This window comes from Topomyia yanbarensis, chromosome 3, assembly GCF_030247195.1.
Source record: "Topomyia yanbarensis strain Yona2022 chromosome 3, ASM3024719v1, whole genome shotgun sequence".
NCBI lineage: Eukaryota > Metazoa > Arthropoda > Insecta > Diptera > Culicidae > Topomyia > Topomyia yanbarensis.
The window spans coordinates 320,176,053-320,197,595 of NC_080672.1; the positions used below are offsets into that span (position 1 = coordinate 320,176,053).

The 21,543-nt window shown below is 36.1% G+C and overlaps 3 protein-coding genes across 3 annotated transcripts in view; 1 reads left to right on the forward strand and 2 right to left on the reverse strand.

Moving 5' to 3' along the window:
- LOC131694116 (uncharacterized) overlaps positions 1–21,543 on the reverse strand; it is a 206,474-nt gene that overhangs the window by 42,673 nt on the left and 142,258 nt on the right. The window lies entirely within an intron of this gene.
- Positions 213–677, reverse strand: LOC131694121 (cuticle protein 19-like). The gene is made up of 2 exons (XM_058982556.1): positions 626–677; positions 213–559 (listed from the first exon to the last, which is right to left on the reverse strand). The coding sequence occupies exons 1-2, from the start codon at positions 632–634 to the stop codon at positions 236–238; spliced, it is 333 nt and encodes a 110-aa protein (XP_058838539.1). The 5' UTR covers positions 635–677; the 3' UTR covers positions 213–235.
- Positions 1,454–1,953, forward strand: LOC131694120 (cuticle protein 19-like). The gene is made up of 2 exons (XM_058982555.1): positions 1,454–1,505; positions 1,565–1,953. The coding sequence occupies exons 1-2, from the start codon at positions 1,497–1,499 to the stop codon at positions 1,886–1,888; spliced, it is 333 nt and encodes a 110-aa protein (XP_058838538.1). The 5' UTR covers positions 1,454–1,496; the 3' UTR covers positions 1,889–1,953.

Here is a 21,543-nt window from a genome sequence, read left to right on the forward strand (position 1 = left end):
TTCGTTTTTGACATTGCACCACAACGGTGTAGAAGGCTATGCTTATTCAAACCTGTGCAGCACCATGTAAAAACAAAACAACGCAATCAGTTATATGATCATCAGCTGATGCACATCAGGGCATGTAAATGTAAATCAGGAACCGTTTTTGGGCCTCTTTAACAGTAATTACAAATCTACAACATGATCTTTATTTAATTTTACTGGTCACATCCATCAGTCAGTATAATTACATTCAGTAATGCTGTTCAATATTAGCATAGCTCTCTCCGTGCGGATGATGGGCGTGTCCCTTGCGCTGGACATGCGGTTGGAATCCAGTTTTGTGATCTGAACTGTAATCCACAATGCGATGGGTTCCGTCGGCCTCATCCAGAGTGTACTGTCCCTTGACGTGGTCACCATCACGATGCTCCCACTGACTTTTGTGGTCCTTGGTGTGGTGGTCCTTGACGCCGTATTCGTACTTGTACTTTGGATGCGAGTGATGATAGTCATCATGATCTCCTCCGAATTGAGCCGAGGCAACAGCAGCCAGACAGGCAACCAGAACGATGATCTGCTTAGGAAAGTGGAATGGATGTTAGTGTTGCGAAATGCCATTATAGTTCAGCTAAGTAGTTACCTTAAACATCTTGGATCTCCTGTAAAGTACCTTGGTTAGTTCGTTTGGAATGCTACTGGTAAACTGATGGTGAATTGATTTGAGCACCGGATTTATATATGTACTGCTAGTTACAGTTTCCCGATTTTCACTGCTCGCCTTCCATTGCATGTTTAAATGGCAATTCAAGCGGCGGAAAAGTAAGCGACCAATTTCAGCAATAGTGCTTCAATAATTAGTTTACGGCCATGGTAGTTTCTCTTTCAATTAGATTGGCATGAGCGGAAACAGTGAACTGGACTAATAAACTGTTCTTAAATATTTTATGTTGGAGTTTTTATTCTTATCATTTACGCAACCAGACTCTATTGTCAAATGTGTGAGTCTTACATCGGTAACACTTTAGGCAACAAAAAACATTTAAAATTAAAAAAGTTGTGAAATTTTTTTTGTTTTCTTCCAAATGGAAGTAATATAACCTAAGATCAGAATGCCAAAATTGAACTTTCGATTTTATTATTGTACACGAAAACAGCTTATTTTTGTTTTTGCACAAAATTCAGCATTTGTTCCCACGATTCAATTGAAGAAATGTAATGCCCAAAATAGTATTCAGATGTTAGATACTTTGTAGAATAATGAGAATTGGTGAGTGGATAGTATTTCCACATCGGAAAAGCAACAACAAGATCCAGTCTAATTGGTAATTGATTAATTAGTCATTTTCACTGCAGCTATTCGCGACTGGTTCATACACGCTATGGAAAACGAGAAATGAAAATTGAAAAACAGAGGCTGAGAGTATAAAAATTGGTCGTTCAATTCAATTCAGTATCAGTTTACAAGTACCTTCCAAAACGAACTAACCAAAGTACTACACAGGAGATCCAAGATGTTTAAGGTAAGCAAGCAACTATAAATCGTAATATGTGAGATTATTCGGTTTATCTTTCAACGCAGATCATCGTTCTGGTTGCCTGTCTGGCTGCTGTTGCCTCAGCTCAGTTCGGAGGAGATCATGATGAATATCATCATTCGCATCCAAAGTACAAGTACGAATACGGCGTCAAGGACCACCACACCAAAGATCACAAGAGTCAGTGGGAGCATCGTGATGGCGACCACGTAAAGGGACAGTACACTCTGGATGAGGCCGACGGAACCCATCGCATTGTGGATTACAGTTCAGATCACAAAACTGGATTCCAGCCGCATGTTCAGCGCAAGGGACACGCCCATCATCCGCACGGAGAGAGCTATGCTAACATTGAACAGCATTACTGAATTAGCCAATGATTCAAATGACTGTTGCCAGTAAACTGAACTAAAGATCAAATAGCAATCTAAATTTGGGCTGCTGTTTATTAAAATTATATCACATCCGATAAATGCAAATATAAAAGAAATATAATCAGCCCAGTATTTCAGTATGAGTTGTGATGGAAAAACAAAGAGGAAATATCGTTAACATACTGTCGTAAATCTGGGAGGGGGAGTGGTACGTACAGGCCTGTGCAACTGAGGGTGGTTTCGGCGAATCTGGTACCCTCTGGAGGAGAGCTTCTCAAGGTTCTAATGGAAGTCTGCTCAGTATTTCGACATAACCTTGCTCATAATGCTAATACTATCCCCTCAAAAAACTGGATCATGCTCAGAAAACTAATGGAGTAGGGTTACGTCAAAAAAGTAGAATTCCATCTAAATTCTAGCAGGATTCCACCATAGACTTAGTCGGATTTTTGATCAGCATTTTATTTAAATCTTGGATAGGATTCCACTAGAGATTTGAGCCGAAGTCCATCAGAATATTGAGCTAACTTTCTCCAGAATCAGATTGAGCCAGAGACCGATTCTCGAGGAACGATTTTCTGACATTTAGCGTATCAAAAGAGGTCGCAAATTGTTATTCAATAAAGTTTTACATGTCGCATGATTGATACATTTCCGAAACCTTCATCAAAGTGGCCTAATTTGATCCAATCCAGAACTAGAGCTTCCATTTCTCGATGGTTCAGGAGTTACTGTGCAAAATTCCAATTCTTTCCAGAGCATTTCGATGGGATGGGATAATGTAATGCAAAGCACCTTCTATGGTTACAATGAATGAAATGATTCAGCTGCTCCAGAGTAGTGTGCGATTAAGTGAAAAAACTTGTTTTAATCCAGAGGAATTCCACGAAGATCCGTCCGAAAATCTTTAAAATCGTGACCGACCATCTTAGATTCCAATGAAACTTTACACGTTTCACCGTCATGCAAGACTAAATATTTTCCACAGGTAATAAGATTATTTTGACTCAAGAGCAACTTTTCAAAAGGGCGTAAACGTTTCTACGCGTATGAATTTCAAATTTTTTGTTCGATTACTGTATTTTATACAGCAAAACTATCTGAGAACAAGTTACAGGGAATGAATACTTCTGTCTGAAAAAATATACACTGAAAAAAATGTTGTGTCATTTTTCATAAAAACAAAAATTCATGATAAAAATTTAAATTGCGAAAAAACCCATTTTTTAAATTTTTTTATATTTTGTTACCACAAACCTAAAGAGAAAAGAAACATTTTGAATGTAATTGCATGATGGAGAAAAAATCGGTAAAAAAGTTTTTCTAACAATAACTTCGTACATGTTTTTAAATTTCATACTAATTGACATACAAAATTGTAATTCTATTACAGAATATAATTCTAAGCACCATTTAAAATCAAAATGCATTTAACAGAAATCTTCCAAAATGCGATAGTTTTCGAGATATTTGAAATTATACTCCTTCAAAAACAATTAATTCGTGTAATTATGCTCTTTTTAAAAGTTATTCGCGTTACCCCATCAAAAAATGTCAAAAATTTAATGTTTATCGTTTTAAAGACGTAAAAGCAACCTTTTTTGTGTATTTGGATCCTGGAGAAGCTTTCAATAAAAAACTTTTGACATTTTTTTGACAACAACTTTTGACATTTTTTTATAATTCTTACTATTTGAAGTCAAAAATACAATTTTCGTTTTGAATATGATTCTAAACGCCATTTTAAATCGAAATGCTCTTAACAAAAATTTTCTAAAATGTAGTAGTTCTCGAGATATTTTAACTTTTGTTTTAACAATTATTTTGTTTTATTACGACCTTTTCATAAGTTAGTCGCGTTTTTCAAAAGGCCCGTAAACTTTCGTGCAACTTTCTCTTTGACATCGAGGTGATATTTTGAAACATTTTAAAGTTACATGAAAACAACCAACATATGATTCAGCTATATAGTTTAATCAACAGACCCTATGGTTGAAATATATTTTGGTTGCTTTCATGTAACTTTCAAATGGTTTACAATATCGCCTTGATATCAAAGAGAAAGTTGCACGAAAGTTTACGGGCCTTTTGAAAAACCTATTATTGTCGATGGAGAAACGCGACTAACTTATGAAAAGGTCGTAATAAAACAAAATAATTATGTTGTTAAAACAAAAGTTAAAATATCTCGAGAACTACTACATTTTAGAAAATTTTTGTTAAAAGCATTTCGATTTAAAATGGCGTTTAGAATCATATTCAAAAAGAAAATTGTATTTTTGGCTGCAAATAGTAAGAATTATAAAAAAATGTCAAAAGTTGTTGTTAGGAAAACTTTTTTATTGAAAGCTTCTCCAGGATCCAAATACACAAAAAAATGTTGCTTTTACGTCTTTAAAACGATAAACATTAAATTTTTGACATTTTTTGATGGGGTAACGCGAATAACTTTTAAAAAGAGCATAATTACACGAACTAATTGTTTTTGAAGTAGCAAAATTTCAAATATCTCGAAAACTATCGCATTTTGGAAGATTTTTGTTAAATGTATTTTGATTTTAAATGGTGCTTAGAATTATATTCTGTAATAAAATTACAATTTTGTATGTCAATTAGTATGAAATTTAAAAACATGTACGAAGTTATTGTTAGAAAAACTTTTTTACCGATTTTTTCTCCATCATGTAATTACATTCAAAATGTTTCTTTTCTCTTTAGGTTTTTGGTAACAACATATAAAAAATTTAAAAAAATGGGATTTTTCGCAATTTAAATTTTTATCATGAATTTTTGTTTTTATGAAAAATTACACAACATTTTTTTCAGTGTATATTTTTTTCGGACAGAAGTATTCATTCCCTGTAACTTGTTCTCAGGTAGTTTTGCTGTATAAAATACAGTAATCGAACAAAAAAAAATTGAAATTCATGCACGTAGAAACGTTTACGCCCTTTTGAAAAATTACTCTTGTATCAAAATATTCCAATTGCCAGAGAATATCATGGAGAACACACCTGCAAAGTTTCGTTCGAATCGACGATGGTCATATTTTGCGGTCGGCCGGTTTCTCATGGAATCCCTCTCCACGTAGTGGTGCAATTGTGCCTTTCTCATTTATCCAAACTACGTGGAAAAGAATTGTTGCCTAAATCGTGAATAAAGTGCCATGGATCCTGGAACAATCACGTTTTACGTTACGAAAACAGGACCGTGTACAAAAATCATGTGTTTTATAAATGTGTTCAATTTTCCTTCAATAACGCTCGCATAACGCTTATTTTAGTGGAACTATTTGTTTTTGTTTTGTGAACTTATGTCACGGTTTCCGCTAAGTCATTTCTAATACGATTTTCAGTACGCGAACTCACAACTTAATCAAAATTATTCATAAAACCAAAGGTTGACTCATGATGATTTACATAGATATAGGAGCCTTTGTTTACAAAATCAAAATATTCTTTATATGTTCTCGTGAATTATTTCACGAAATTCAAAATTTTATTCGTTAATTCATGCAATTCTCGTAAACTAATTCATGATCTCTAATATATTATCCGTGCTCGTCAAATAGTTGACGAAATCATGAAACATAATCCCTGTATTTGTGAACTGGTTCATGATGCCTAGTATAAGTCACAACTCACGTTCATTTTTATGAAAGAGTTCACGAAATCATAAAATATTCATGTATTTGTGAACTGGTTCATGATGGCTACCTAGCACATGATTTACAATGTATTATGCTTGCTGGTGATATTTAGAAGATATCGCTAATCATATACAATTTCATGCAACATGATAACGATATTTTCCCGAGAACTCTTTCACAAAATTTGGAGAATTATTCGTGTAATCATTTTTATTCCATGCACTGTTTTATGAAATGCCCAGTTGCTACGACCATAGTAATAGACACGAGCATTAGCTATAAAAAATCGGTTTTTGAAATTTTTCTCAATCATGAACACGAGAATTTTTTAGTTTCTTATATTTATTAAAAGCTTTCAAATGTATACATTACAATTTTATTATACATGACTTGACAACTATATTCAAGAAAAGAAATCATTATTCGAGTTCTAAAATTTTGCAAAAGAAAAAACAGCCACGGTAATATTGAATTGAAAAAAGAAGCGAAATCGACAAAATCCCAAACAATCGATCATTATAAAAAAAAAAATTCGATATAGTATAAAATCTCGACGTTTCATGCATTTTAAAGATGTTTGGCATCAAAAATACGAATTCGATTTCTGAAATTTCATGGGGTCCCCCCATTGAAAAAAAATTTGAGCTCCGGCTTATATGGGAATGTTATATGTGACCGGACGGTTTAGTCTATATTTCCGGAACCATATAAGCTATCCGTACGAAATTTTATAGAGATCTGTGGGAATATTATAGCTATCATTTGGAAATAAGTTTGTGAAAATCAGCCCAACCATTTCCGGGAAACTGATGTGAGTTCGTTAATTTTGAAAGATGGCCGCTTTTTCCGGGCCTTTTCGGAACCGTCTATGGCGGTCAATATAGTCAACGAAAGTTTGGTTGGCCGTCGGTGACCTAGAACAGCAAATTTAAGTTGTTTGAGAGACGTTTTAGTGAAATTTTTACCCTTTTTTCTTTCATCGGAGTATCGGTTTGAATCGCAATTTGCTATGTGATCGCACGACACAACCCGTAACTCCAGAACCGGAAGTCGGATCAGGATGAAATTTAATAGCCATTTACGGTGATAAAACACCTTTCATTTGAGACTAAGTTTGGTTGAGCCATCTCCGAGAAACCGATGTGACTGTTATTCTGAATTTGGATACTTCCGCCGGGGCTTCCGGAACCGATGATGGTGACCAATGTGGTCAAAGAGACTGTGAATGGCTGTTAGTGACCTAGTACTACAAATCCAAGCAGATGTGGCCACATTTTGGAAAAATTTTCACCTTTATACATTCATGGCAGAATTTATTGGCAATTTTCTGTGTGATCGTACTCATCACCCTGTAATTCCGGAACCGGAAGTCGGATCCATTAGAAATTCAATAGTAGCCTATGGGAACGCACGTTGCACCTTTCATTTGGGACTAAGTTCGTGAAAATCGGTTCAGCCATCTCTGAGAAAAGTGAGTGAGATTGTGTTCGCGTACACACACAGACACACATACACACATACATACACACACAGACATTTCCCGAACTCGACGAACTGAATCGAATGGCATCTGTCACTCGGCCTTCCGGGCCTCCGTTAAAAAGTTGGTTTTCAGAGCAATTGCAATACCTTTCTATTGAGAAAGGCAAAAATTTAAACAAACAATGCGAGCTCAAGGTGATCTTTATATAAAAATTTCCATCCCAAGTTACTTAAGTTTCTGTAATGCAGTGGGTCATAAATCTGCGTGATGTTACATTTATTCATTCGGTTTATCCATAATATTAGTCACAATCAATTATCTTCAATCTCTTAGTACACTTAGTCGTACTTGGCATGACTTGATGCTTCACTCAAGAAAGTCACTGATTTTTTAAATTTGTTCATCAATGACCTACCTGTCTACGCTTTTACCACTCAGTGGAAACAAAACCTTCCTAGATTACATACATTACATATAACTAAATACAATATATAATTCAATATTCATTATTGTTCTATCTGCTGCACGTAGAAACGTCTACGCCCTTTTGAAAAATTGCTCTTGTATTAAAATATTCCAATTGGCAAAGAAAATCACAGAGATTCATAAACCTAACACAACTGCAGAGCAATCTAGAACAGCTGTGCAAATTGTAAGCTTGTTCAGTGAAGCTATTTTTTGCGCCAACAGTTTAAAGTTTATATAGAGTTTCGTATGGGGAAATCGAATTTCACAAAATAATCCTTCCAATAGACGCGCGTTGTCTCCTAAAAATCAATCGATGTGTGAATTTTATAAGAAATTTATCATGAAAAAATGTCTCGCGGACTACGAAACGATCGGACACCCTAGGAAAAGTTATTAAACAAAAACCGATTTGTGCTCTGAGGATTGATAAAAATTTGCTGCTACTGACAGTCGCATTATATACAACATTTTAACCTTTCTCTTATTGTGTACAAAAGAAGCTTCATTCCATCACTTAAAATCTTGTGAAGTGACCAAAAAACTCAGATTATTGATTTGGACACAATAAGTGAAATTAAAAAAAATCTATAACCAAAAGCAATGGTGCCAGGAAAAATTTATATTTCATCAATCCTCAAAGCATCAATAAATATTTGCTTAATAAATTTTCCAAAAGCATCAGATCGCTTCGAGGTCTTTATAAGTTTGATTCTTCGTTAAATTTCCCATGAAAACCACATCACGATTTATTTTTAAGAGGCACCTGGAACAATTATTTTGTGAAAGTCAATTTCTCCATGCGAAATGCTATGTAAACTTTAAACCGTGGGCTCAAAAATATAGTTCTTAAGATTGCGCTAAGAATTTGCACAGTTGTTCTTGTACCTAAGTGGTACACAAAAAGTTACTCGAAGCAGGAATCTAATATTCGTTCCTTAGCTCTACCTGGTCCATTTTTCAAAAACTATTTAAACCTAACGGCTCATATGCATTTATGTAATTACTAACACTTGCCGCACATTTACCGAATTACACCTTCTATTTGATCCCTAATAGTACACCACACAAAAAAACCTGCCAGCTATGACAACGCCATTGCGATCAAATTACATAATTACAGTCCGATTATCACCGCCCATGCCCGGTAGGCAAACGCAAAAAAAAGATTGATAAACGAGGCGCGATAAGATCGGCAAAGGCTCACCGAAGGCAACTCTAAGTGGTGTGGCATAAAACGTTTGCTGGAACTGACGACTGATCGGAGGAAAACACCTATTAGCTATCGGGCGGCTGCTTCGAGCTGGATATGTCCCACACAAAAAGTAAATATTTTCTACCGTGCAGGTGCTATTGATGGATGCTTCTCGATTGTTTAAGACGATCGCATGTACTAGTATTCCCGAATAGTACTGTATAAAGTGTCAAACAACTCTTGTACGCAGTTTTACTTAAAATTTTAATGTTGGAATGGTTAACTGCCGGTAAATGGGATTTGCACGGTGAGTAAGAGTTGATTGTCGGTAATTTTCTCCCTTCTGCGCGCACAGTAGGTAGAGATAGGAAAAACTTTTTTATCATATTGAATAATAGCCGGTGAGTTCGTTGATATGAATCTAGATTGATGTATGTGAAATGTGTACGGTATGTTTGTTTTTAATGAAGAAATTATCTGTTTGGCCCGACCCAAAAAATAAACAATTCTTCTATACCAGGGAATTTCTTTGAATCTGATAGCACAAATAGAAAGTTTCAGATATGGTCCTTCTTGATTTGTTACCTCTTTAGATTCAATTACTTTTTACTGATTTTATGGTAATGGTTTGGACAGGCAGCCTTTAAATTACACAACCAATTATTTTGACTCTATTTCGCATTTCTATCAAAAGATTAGATAATTCAGCAACATCATGCGCGTGCGCTGCCCTAAATGGCTCGAAAGTGTTCATGGGTTGAAACAAATTTGCGCTTGCTGGAAATGCCGCTCTTTCTAGGTAACCATGCTTGCTTCTGTCTTGTACACAATCATTCAATTATAATTAAAGGTGTGTAATTATTAAAATGTCTCCAAATGCAGGGATCGTACAGATCGAAATTCTATCTTTAGGACATCTAGAACTGACGGAAACTGTTAATCAGATCATAGACACAGTTTATAATCACCATCAATTCAAACGTTAGTAATCTAGTAACTAGATACTCCAATCTAAGCTGTAAATTAGAATGACAAATGATCTTTAAACAACTATCAATCACGCAATAAAAAACCAATCAACTATTAGTAGGGTTGCCACCCCTCCGGGTTTGACGCGGAGACTCCGGTTTTCGGGAGCGATCTCCGGGCCTTCGGGTTTCACATCAATTTCTCCCGGTTTAGCGGGAAGAATAATAATTTAATTTTTTTAATTAATTGATTCTTTACAAATTATTTATAAAGTGTAAGTTTACTATTACTCTGGTTCAGATTTATTTTGCCCGAGTAACACTTCGTTTCAAGGTGGTGAAGATGAGTTCACCAAATATTGCTGATTTCTTTCACAAAGCAATGAATATGAAAAGCAAATCAAATTTACTACAAATTAAGAAAAGTAGTATTTCGCTATATGCTACAATTGAAATGTAGCATCCCACTAAGTCGCTTGAAATGATGTAAAAAAATCATTTTGGTGCAATTTTACCAAATCACTTCACTGTTAGTGGTGCTTATCACCAGCTGCACCAAGGTATGGCAGATTTCTTCTAATCCTACTGACTAGGTCAACACCAAGAGTTCTTCCCGTGTTGTTGCTATTCCTGCAGCGACCCTTAACTGTTGGCTAGGGAGGTGAGTTTTGCCCCTTTGTTGCGACTTCTGGTGATGAATAACCGACACCACATAGTGCTTCCCACGTGATGCCGCTGCCTCCTTTGCTCTCCTTTTTCTGTTAGCTATGGAGGAGAGCAATGCTCGTTCGACTTATCCTCCACAGCGAGAGTAGCTGGTGCTTTTGTATTCTTGGCGCTTAGTCGGGGAATTGAAATACTACACCAGATTAAACCAACAAAACTGTTCTCAAATGTGAAAAATTTACAGCTTTACTGTAACGTAGTAATAAAAAGCGAATTGAGTGCTCTAAAATGCCGAGCAATCGCTTTGATTCAAATTTCCGTCTAGTTCCACTCAAAATCCACCACCCCCCAGTACAAGGAAAATCTCCGGGCCAAAGCCTCTCCAGAGGCGGTAACCCTATCTATAAGGTGTAATACTTATTTCAATAAGCCATGGCCAAAATAGGATTCCAGCATCTTCTCCAAAGCAGGGCTGTAGAGAGAAATTACGGGCCCGGGGGGTCCAGCATAAGGGCCCCCTCCATCATTGTAGATTTTTGATCACAGAAACGGTTAAACTCGAAATCTATTGAAAATATATTTCTCTGCTATTTTGTTTACTGCCCATGATCGCATATTTGTCCCGACTTCTATAGGATTTCCTATCTTTATGGAACTGATTTGCGCTCATTGGCAGTATAGTGCATATACAATTTTGTGGCAGTACTGTAGTAGAATACACTAAGTTCTGTAAATTCAATATGATTTTTTTTCATTTCAATTTTTTTATCGTTTATTTTCCTTTAGTATCTGTCCGCACTGGGTGCCTATCACCGGCTCAGAGAGGTGATTTCACAACCAGATATCGGTTCATCAACACATGGACCGGGACCAACGGCTCTACTTCCCTTGCGAAGGGAAGATGTGACACAGAGTTTCCACATCATAAAATCTCACCGATTGCGGCTGGGATTGAACCCAGACCCACTGGGCTAAGTGATAATCACGCTTACCACCCATGTACGGGCGCAGTCTACGATCAAAATTTGGTCCAACAAGAATGCATGTAAACTGATTAATGTTTTTATTAAAAAGCATCTTTTTCTTAAGTTCAATTAGCATAAAATCAAATGTTGAAAATATTGAGTATTTTTCCCTTCCGGTTGGCATTACGCTGGTGGCAATTGGTTTAACTACTTTTAAAGATTTCACCGCTAACTCGGCATGCTAGTAGTTCGGATTCAGGCGATACGCGAGCAAAATTTCACCTCTTACTTGGACAACACTTTTCTAACTGACGAGTAAATGTCAAAATAAAAATATTTGCATCTTTTAGCACGCAGGAAAATTAAAGGTTTTCAGTTTTTTTGCGTCAATTTTAAGCCGACCATATTTTGATAGAAAAACTTTTTAAATATCTCTACGAAATTTTTAGTAGTTTTGAAATGAGCCCATTTACCAACAATTCATATTCATCCAGGTGTCGGTATTGCACGGATTTGTTCAGATCGTTGTCTAGTTTCACCTAGAATTAAAGAAATACTCATTCGACAAAGTCGGTGCGCTACAACATTACCAGCTTTTGAAAATACAGAATCTTATTTGCACGATGGTGTAGTTGGCTTTAGTAGATTTCGGGGAAAACTGATTTTTGCGAGTTCTTCTTTTATATATTTGGCATAGTATTATTAAAAAAATCACAATTACAACATGCGCAAATTGCGAAAATAATAGCAAACTATAAACGCAATAAATTTAAATAAAATTCCAGTAGAACATTCAATGAAGAAAGAATTTAAAGAGAGATGAACAAAAAAATAAGAAACGAGCGAGAAAAACATAATAAATAGATAAAATGGAACAGAACGAGAAAGCTGAAAAGGGACATTTAAAATAATTCGAAAAGATCAATAACACGCAAAGGAAACAAAAACCTACCTATTCCAAAATAAAAAATACAAAGCGGAGAAACAACAGAAAATTAATAAAATTAAGACACTGGAAAAGATGAAAGTTGAAAGCATGTAAAAAAGTTGAATATATAGCAACATAAAATTGATTAAATGAGTGAAACAATCAAAATAAACGAAAGAAATTAGACTAAAACTGAAGAAATAGAAAAATATTGCAAAAATTTTGAAATAATGAAAAATGGTTAAACGACAAAATGAAAAATAAAATATCATAAGCATGGAAAGCAGGAAAAACGGCAAAAGGAGGAAAAATGAATCTAATAAAAACATTAAAACAATGCTGCAAATAAAGTAAACAGATATAGAAATGAACAAAATGGATCTACTCAGTAAGATGTGACAATAATACAGAATGTTTCAAATATAAAAATTGGTAACAAACAAAATGGAAGGAATGAACATTGAAAAATGAGAATAATGTTAAAAATATATCAACATAGAAGAAATGAAAACGAACGAGCATGGAATAAATTAAAAAATATAACAATGAAAATCCCTGGGTTTCGGTGATGATCCTAAGGGCACGTACTCTTGGGTGGTGGATGAGACTGGGAGACCCGAGCGAGTGCTGGTTCTTTGAGCTCTGAATTTCATGACATATAATCATTAGATCGAGTGTTTTGGCGAACAGCTAGTATAGGTTTTTCTACTTTCGATGGGGAGACATATTGGTTCAGCTGGTCGAAGACACATTTGATCCTGGCCATAGTGATCGACTCATTGGATTGGGATCAATGGACTGTCATCTATAAGAGATGATCAGACAGAAGGTAGGTGTTTTTATCACTTAACTCGCTCGAACTGTCACTCTGGTTCGTGAAGATGATGAGTAACACTCGCCTATAACGAATCGGATTCGCTGTTTTCAGAAACAGGGTCGACAATCTCTTATGGATGGAACCTCTTCATTAAACATACTGTTTAGCCACTAGTTAATGCTCAACTAGCCCAACATAATAAACTGAAACACGTAGTTTTTTAAGGAATCCAATCCACGCGAACCACATCACCAAACACTTAAAAGTAGATTAAATGCATGTAATATTTTTTTCTTTCTGTAGCTAACATAATAGCGTAGACAATCTCTATATTCTTCCACTTTTTAGATTTACTCTGCCCTAACATTAACCGTGTAAACTAAAAATATTTTATATTTTTGATCTGCCTCCATCTATCTTTGCTTGAATTTTTTTTTATTACTATATCTTAAATCAGATTCTTACTAAAACTCACTAACACAATAAATTGCATATTCTCATATATACACTCACTATCTCTCCCAATCTAAACGCACGAACGCTCGTGACCTTCGCGATAACACAAACGTGAACATGCAATTGCAATCATCCACAAATCCTTGCAGCCACGATCTTTCCAACATTTAAATACCCCGTAATTAAGTGAACGTTTTAGCACTTATAAATTTACAAACGCGGTCTCAATCGTTAACCCACCGCTGGCACGATCATGAATCAGTTCCGTCCACAAATCTCTACCCTCGATCCTAGCTGCCTTGCCTCATGCCTTTAGTTAGACCAATCAAAAAATATCGCTCTTATGCACTGGTCAACACGGTCCATGGCGACATGACCGGGAACTCTAGTTAAATGGGAGCACTCAGTCTCTTCTAGCATCTGAACACGGCCACTGAAAGTTAAGTATCAGATTCACAGTCCACGCAATCATCTAAAAGCACGCGAATATGTAAATGGGCATAAGGTTATAAAATCGAATTTATACACGCGAAGTCACATACACGCGACAAACACGTTAACATACAAATGCTTGAGCCCTTCGCGATCATCCACGCAACCTACACCCGCGATCTCGCAAACATGATATAATCCCGGTAATAAGATAAACATCTCAGCAGCACTTATAAATTTTCAAACGCAGTCTCAAGCGTAAACCTTCAAACTCCTGCGCTCGCGCGATCATGAATCGGTCACTTCCGGAAGTCTCTTTTCGCGTTACCAGTAGACTAGGTCCATGCCTTTAATTGGACCAATTAAGAACAAAAAAGCTCTCATATCCACTGGATAACACGTTACATGGCGACATGACTAGAAACTCTAGTGATATGGGGTAGCTCACTTCCTAGCATAATGTGATCCGTATATCGAAAAATAAATATCAGAACGAAGGTCCGCGTGGCCATCCAAGAACACACGCGAATATGTGATTGGCCACAGGGTTACAAAATTGAATTTATTCACGCAAAGTAACATACACGCAAGCACACACGTCAACATGCGAAGTCTGAAGCCCTTCGCGATCATCTACGAACATCTATACCCGCGTCGCGCAAACTTTATAACACTGCGGTAATAATGTGAACGTTTTAGTACTTACGAAGTCGCAAACGCGGTCTCAAACGCGAACCCGCTAACGCGCGCGATCATGAATCGGTTACGTCCTGTAATCTTTACCCTCCATTCTAGCAACTTAGGTACATACATTCAGTTATACCAATAAAAAAATAAAGCTCATGTCCACTAGACAACGCGTTCCATGTCGACATGATTGGGAACTCTAGTGATATGGAAGAACCCACTTTCTTCTAGAATCTGAACGGTACACGAAAAATAATTATTAGATTCACGGTCCGCACGCGATCATTCTAGAACACACACAAATATGCGAAAGGCACACGGTTATAAAATAGAATTTATACACGCGAAGTTACATACACGTTAGTACACGCGACATACAAACGCACACGCGATCGAACACGTTAACGTACAAATGCTCGAGCTCTTCGCGATGATACACGTGATCGCGAAGTCCCTACGCCCGCACATACCTGAACCGTACAATGAATTTCACATTCAGAATCACGGCCCTCGTCTGCAATTGTTGTGTGTGATTCTGACGAGGAGCCCTTCTGAGAACCTAGCTCTACAGCTCCAGCAGAACAACTCTCGAAAAAAAAATAATGAAAAATAAAACAAACGGACCAACATTTTTTTTAATGAACAAATATAGAACTGAATAAGTTCAATGTAATAATAGAAATAGAAACAAATGGGAACAATTGAACGGAATAGATTAAAGAAAAAATAGAAACAGGAACAAATGGAAATAGCCCAAAAACGGATAAAAATGTGTAAGTAGGGGTTTGCCCACTACTCGGGTTCTGATTGCCCGGCGGACCCTTCTTTTCAGGGCGGCCTAGGTGCTTCTAACAGAAATTCGGATTTTCGTAACAACAAAAAGTAAACAAATAAATAAACTAAATTTACCAGCTTTTATTTGCTGCGTCCACTCTCCCTTCACTGCTGATAATTAATCGGCTGCTGCTGGCGACGTGCGGTATCTTCCGACCGGCCGGGTCAATAACGACCGCGTTTTCCTCCGGTCGTATCTTCGTTGGCTGTTCCGGAAGCGGTCCTTGTCTTTTAGCTAGGGAGGTGAGCTTGGCTCCTTTGTTGGAACTTCCCTAGCGACAGTGGTTATAAATCACCGAATCGTCTACTCGCCGTAAACGATCCCGGAAGTCACCGCAGTGCACTTCCCAGCTATAGGGAGAGCTAGGCTCGTTTGAATTATCCTCTATAGCGAGAACGGTCGGTGTCGGTTCCTTGGGTTTTAGCTGGGGACGCGATAATGCTCCTTTACTGTTAGCTGTCCCATTTCGGCGAACCAACACCACTTACATGAGTACCCGAACCACAAGTCAGCACTTTGCGACGGGGTTTTTTACCGTCGCACGCGCGCACTGAAATTATGTCCTAGTGGCGGGAAACTGATCGATGCCGTGGTTCGTCATTATCTATCTCGATGGCCGCCTTTTCCCTCGACCAAAAACACCAATACCAAAAAACCGTAGCGCCGCATAGCTGCCATCACCTATGCGCAGCATAGCCAGTACTATTATTTCAGCAGTAGGAGAGCGGTGGCCTATCTAAGCCCTATGTTAATTATTTGTCAAACAAAAATTACTACACCTATCTGCACAAACAAAACCGTTCACAAACGCTAAACTATATAAAAATTTACAAATTTAACGTGAACGGTACAAAACAGCGGTGAGCATAACATTACGTAAACAATACACTCTAAGGAGTGTATACGCAAAAAGGGTATATTTCCACACAGTGCTAAATTGTTATCCTGACGGGTTACAAGTGAAATGATAGAAAACATGTAAAATTAAAATGGTTTAAGTGGGCTAAAATGAAAACAATAGACGAAAAGAGGAAAAATAGAAAAAAAAGCCACAATAAAAAAATAAGAGCAAATTAAAAGGAAATGGTTCAAATAATAAATAAATTCATAAATAGTAATAAAATAATGAGGAAAATGTTCAAATGATAACATGAACAAAATAGAAAACATGAAATTCAAAATTGTTAAAATTGGCAAAAAAGGAAAGGGCTAGAAGTAATGGAACAGAACACTTTAAAAAATGAGGAATGTTGAAAGTGTTCATACTCACAAAAGAATAAAGTAAAAAACGGAAAAATGGAGAACAAAAAACTCCACAATAAAATAAAAAACTAAAGCGAATAAATAACAAAAATTAAAGATGGTTGTTTTAAAATTGAGGGACACTTGATAATGAAAAAATGGGAGGATGGATAAAATACTAAAATGGATTTATTGAAAAATATGAAAATCATGGTGAAATATATTTAATGAAATTAATTGAACAAGCGGAATAAAATAAAACAAATAGAACGATAGATAAAACGCAAAAAATTAGAAAACATGAAAAAATGAAAGGAATTGAATAAGTGGAACAGATATAACAAAATGGACGAATTTAACCAAAAAAACTACAAGGGGCAGCCCTATGGGGTTGCACGAACTGTAGACGTAGGACTATACTACTTAATGTAAAATGTTTATTTTCTTAGTACTTAGTGTGTGGGAAAAAAACACCCGGACCGGTGAAGAAACATCAAATTTTAGACAATATAATCATATCTCATGTGTAGAACAAGATTTCTAGTTGCTCTCAAACAGATCCTAAAAGTTCAAACACCCATGGATAACCCCAAGTTTGTAGATGTGTTTCGATGTCACAGGATTGTAAAATGGTTAATATTACGTCATGAAAATTCAATTCTTCCGTGACAATTTTTTTTGCCTGCAAAATGCCCTGTGTGTATGCAAACCTCATGATTTGTTGGGTTATTAGCATTGATCGGAAAATGCTTTCCAACGCTGCGCATTGCATACATACAGGACATTTTGCAGGTCACCAGAAGCTGTTCATTTTAACACCGCCAGATGTTCATTTTACCCACTCGCTATAAACATGTCTTATTTTTGGACATGTTTAAAAATCAAGAATCATGTTTGAAAAAATGTGTTTATGACGAAGTATTTTTACCAGATATGTACAAAACATGTCTAACAAAAAACATAAGGTGATTGTAATATCTCATTCACTTATTAGTTAGAAAATAATGACTTTGCTTAACGTATTCATTTTACCGCCAGTTCCCCTACCTACCAACACATTGACGCCAAACATTGAACCAAAGCGTACAATGCAAAATGAGTCAACGCTGATAATGATGGGTAGAACGAAAGAGACAACTAGTACCACCACTATTAGCGCATTTCACCAAAATTCTACGCGGCCTTTCCCGATTGAAAGGAACGGCCACGCTTAGCCCATCTGTCATAATATCGTGATTTTGCATAGCAAAGGGCTGAATGATAACACATGATTTTGTTCCAAAAAACAGCCCTGCGTTATGCAACACTTTGTGCAGGTTGATTATACCAGTTGCAAGTGGGGCCAAATTCACCAAGTTCCGTAAAATTCCTTTTAAATTACAGAATTGATAAAATTGCTTAGATGAGCTAAACTAATTAATCAAATCCTGTTTTAAAAACTGTCCTTGCGTTTAAACCAAAATGGGAAGCTTATTACTACCACTACATTACTTAATTTCAAGCGCAAATAGCAAATACATGTGCTAGTTAAACCAAAAATTTACTGGCAACATTACAGCGGCATTTAGGAAGCAGTTGGAGCGGTCGCCTGTTGGACGACACAGGGCAGCGTCCCTCCACAGCCAGTGTAACGGACTTCCAGCTCAGCTACACTGGTTGTAAAAAACAGAGCGCAGTGATCTGCTTCGCCAGCCGTTCAACAGGGAACTGAGCGTGTCTGGCCAAGTCCGTTCTTTAAATAGTCGATGATGACGTCATTCATAGAAGCGTTGCGCGCTAGGTATACCAATCCGTCGTACAGGGCTTGGGAAGCGCTATCTTCTGTGTGTTAATGCGCGATATTTTGACAAGGTTGTATATTATTTAATTTTTTAATGCTATGATATCAAAAATCTTTGGGTTTATCTATTGGAATCTATTCTTAGAAGTATTTCGGGGTTATTTGTGCAAAAAATTTGAAAATTTATCGTGAGATGGCTGAATTATATGCGTTTAAAATTGGACCACTTTTCGTTACATACCATTTTTGTAGAATTTGCAGAGTGCACCCCCATATCGAAAACAAAGACGTAGTCCTACGTCAAAACAGAAGAATGGTAAAAATATGGAAAAGGAAAATATGGAGCAAAATATATGAAACAAAATGTAATACAAGAATACATGGGACAAATTTAAAGATTGAAAAACTCGGATGAAATGAAAAAAGAAACAACAAAAAATGTAGAAAGTTAAAATATGAATCAATAAGACAATAGCAAAATTAGAATGAATAGAAACGAAGAATAAAGAATTTCTCCGACGAAATGCCAAAACATGAAAAAAATATTTTAATTCAAAAAATAGTTAAAAACAAAAAAACTTTCGGGTTCTCGCATTTAAAGAAAAAAATTTAAAGTGAAAACGAGAAATTACTAATAATTATTTTACTTCGTAGGTTTTCATGTTCTTTCTTGATTTGTGAAGCTATTCAGAATTCGTTTCTCTAGTCCTAGTCCAATTGAGCACTCTCTCTTTCTCTCTGTTCAAAGTCCCCCGGGCCCGAAGTTGTGGAAGGGGCCCGGACTTTGAACAGAAGAAATGATTCTGACAAATATCATTTCAAAAATTTATTTGAAAATGCAATTAGAGATTCGATACTGGTATGATTTAATTAGGATAGCTGCCTAAATTCTGAATTGCAGCATGTTGGAAAACAAATATATGATTTTCTCAATTAGAAGATCAAACATTTCATGGTATGAACAATTTTGGATTTCGTAACAGGTTTGTAAAGCGGATAAAAATGTTTTTCTCTAAAGGTATTTTGGACTGTTGAAATTATAACGACGTCGTAATTGGTTTTAAGGGGTGCGCAACGTTAGGCATAAATACGTTAGGCATAAATACGTTTAGCATGTAGGCATAAGTACGTTAGATATAATGGACATTAGGCATAATGGACGATTAGCATAATGTACGTTAGGCATAATGGACAACAGGCATAATTCGCAATAATATAAAAGTTCTCGCAAGGCTTTCTTTACTGTAGAGATTATAACTTTACGCTCGTGTTTTCGGGTTAGAAAAATAACTTCGCTTTGCTGTGCCATGTCTTCGTACAACTTTAACGAGAGGCTGTAAAATGAAAAATAAAATAGAATTATTTTTTTTACTTTTCCGTGGGTGCGCTGGACGCTCTCTTCATTCAAATGAACAGTTTTGGTTCAAGCACTTTTTAAGCCTATTAGATGTATTCCCAATTCAATATCCAAATATTCAGAAATGAAGCAAAATAATGAACAAATATTAAGCTTTGGAACCTGTAAAGCTCTCAGTGTTGCGGAAAGTATCAGCATTAGGCTACGAATGTATCGTTTGGGAAAATACCTTATTTGTTTCGGTAACTCGTAACAGTACACGAAAAATCTTTACCTCGTATCAGACAGTTTCCGTAGTTTTTTCTTTGATGGCCTCAAGAATATAATCATTGAACTGAATAATATGGGAGATAATCAATATAATAGCAGCAATACTCGTATATTCATTGAATGAATAATAAAATGCATCATTCTTTCTTTCATGAGCTGTTCTTCAAGGTATATATTTGCTTTTGGGACAATTGCACCATACATATATGTAAGAACTAATTTATGTTAATGTCTTTAACATAACATAAATTCACGAGAAAAATATATGGAGCAGAATGGAACAAATATATTTACATGATACCCCACATAGATTGTAGGTTTATTACAATTTAATTATTTTCGAATATTTTCCATTCTAAACATAAAACGGGTTATTGTGATTTTATCACTTTATTAATATGCTAAATTTATCGTCAAGGTGTTTTGGAAACAAATTAACTTATATGGAACTTTTTACATTAAAATTTACAATAATTATGCTGCCCCTGATGTTTTGTACTCGAGTAAGAGGCTCTGAAATACCAAATATCATCAATTTCCACCATCGTTGAATTTAACAAAAAGTAAAACTTTCGTTGAAAAATTTACCAGATTGGAATTCATTCCACTTCTTTCATATTCACTTCAGCTTGTTCACACAGGAAATTCACTTAAACTGCGTTTCACGATTCATTGTCGCGCCACCTAACCCATTCATGCCCATGTTGTTTGTGGACAACAACGTTTTTAACAGCTATAACTTTTGATTGCGGCGAGATTTGCTCACAAAAACAAGTAAGGCTAATAAATGTGACTATTGCCTTTCATTTGAGTATTAACAGTTACAAGAATCAGTTCTAGAAGTTGCAATTAGTCTGATTGTATTCCGATGGAGCTGTGCTGCCAGGGACGTTACGTTGACGACGGAAAATGAATCTGTCATATATCGTCGTTATGGTGCAATATTATTGAAAACTGATAAAACTTATCAATTTAGACTGTCATTGGCTACGTTTTCCACGTAATTGGACTATTGCAACTATTCTAGGAGAATTGTATTGAGCATTAGAAGGTAAAAATTGACCAGCTTCTAGCACTGCCAGGGAAGCCTACCATTATGAAAATAGGCTTTTCGTGTTTCTTGACCCAACCGTTTTCAAGGAAAAATAGTTTTGAAACCCTACATACACTATAAAAAAGCTGGGCATGAAAGGGTTAAGGGTTCTGTGTAAATCCGATAGGTTCTACAGGATGTCAGATGTGGTTTACAGGAACCACGTGATACCTTTCGAAAGGTGAAATTTATTAATTTACGTGAATAATCACTTAAAATCGAAGTGATTTAATTGGTGAGTGTGATTCTACATCAAAAAAATCAAAAATACAAGCTCGTACCACCCGAGGCCATCACATCCGAAAAATAAGTCCCTCTAAGTGATACATGATAATTTATGCCTAACGTCCATTATGCCAAT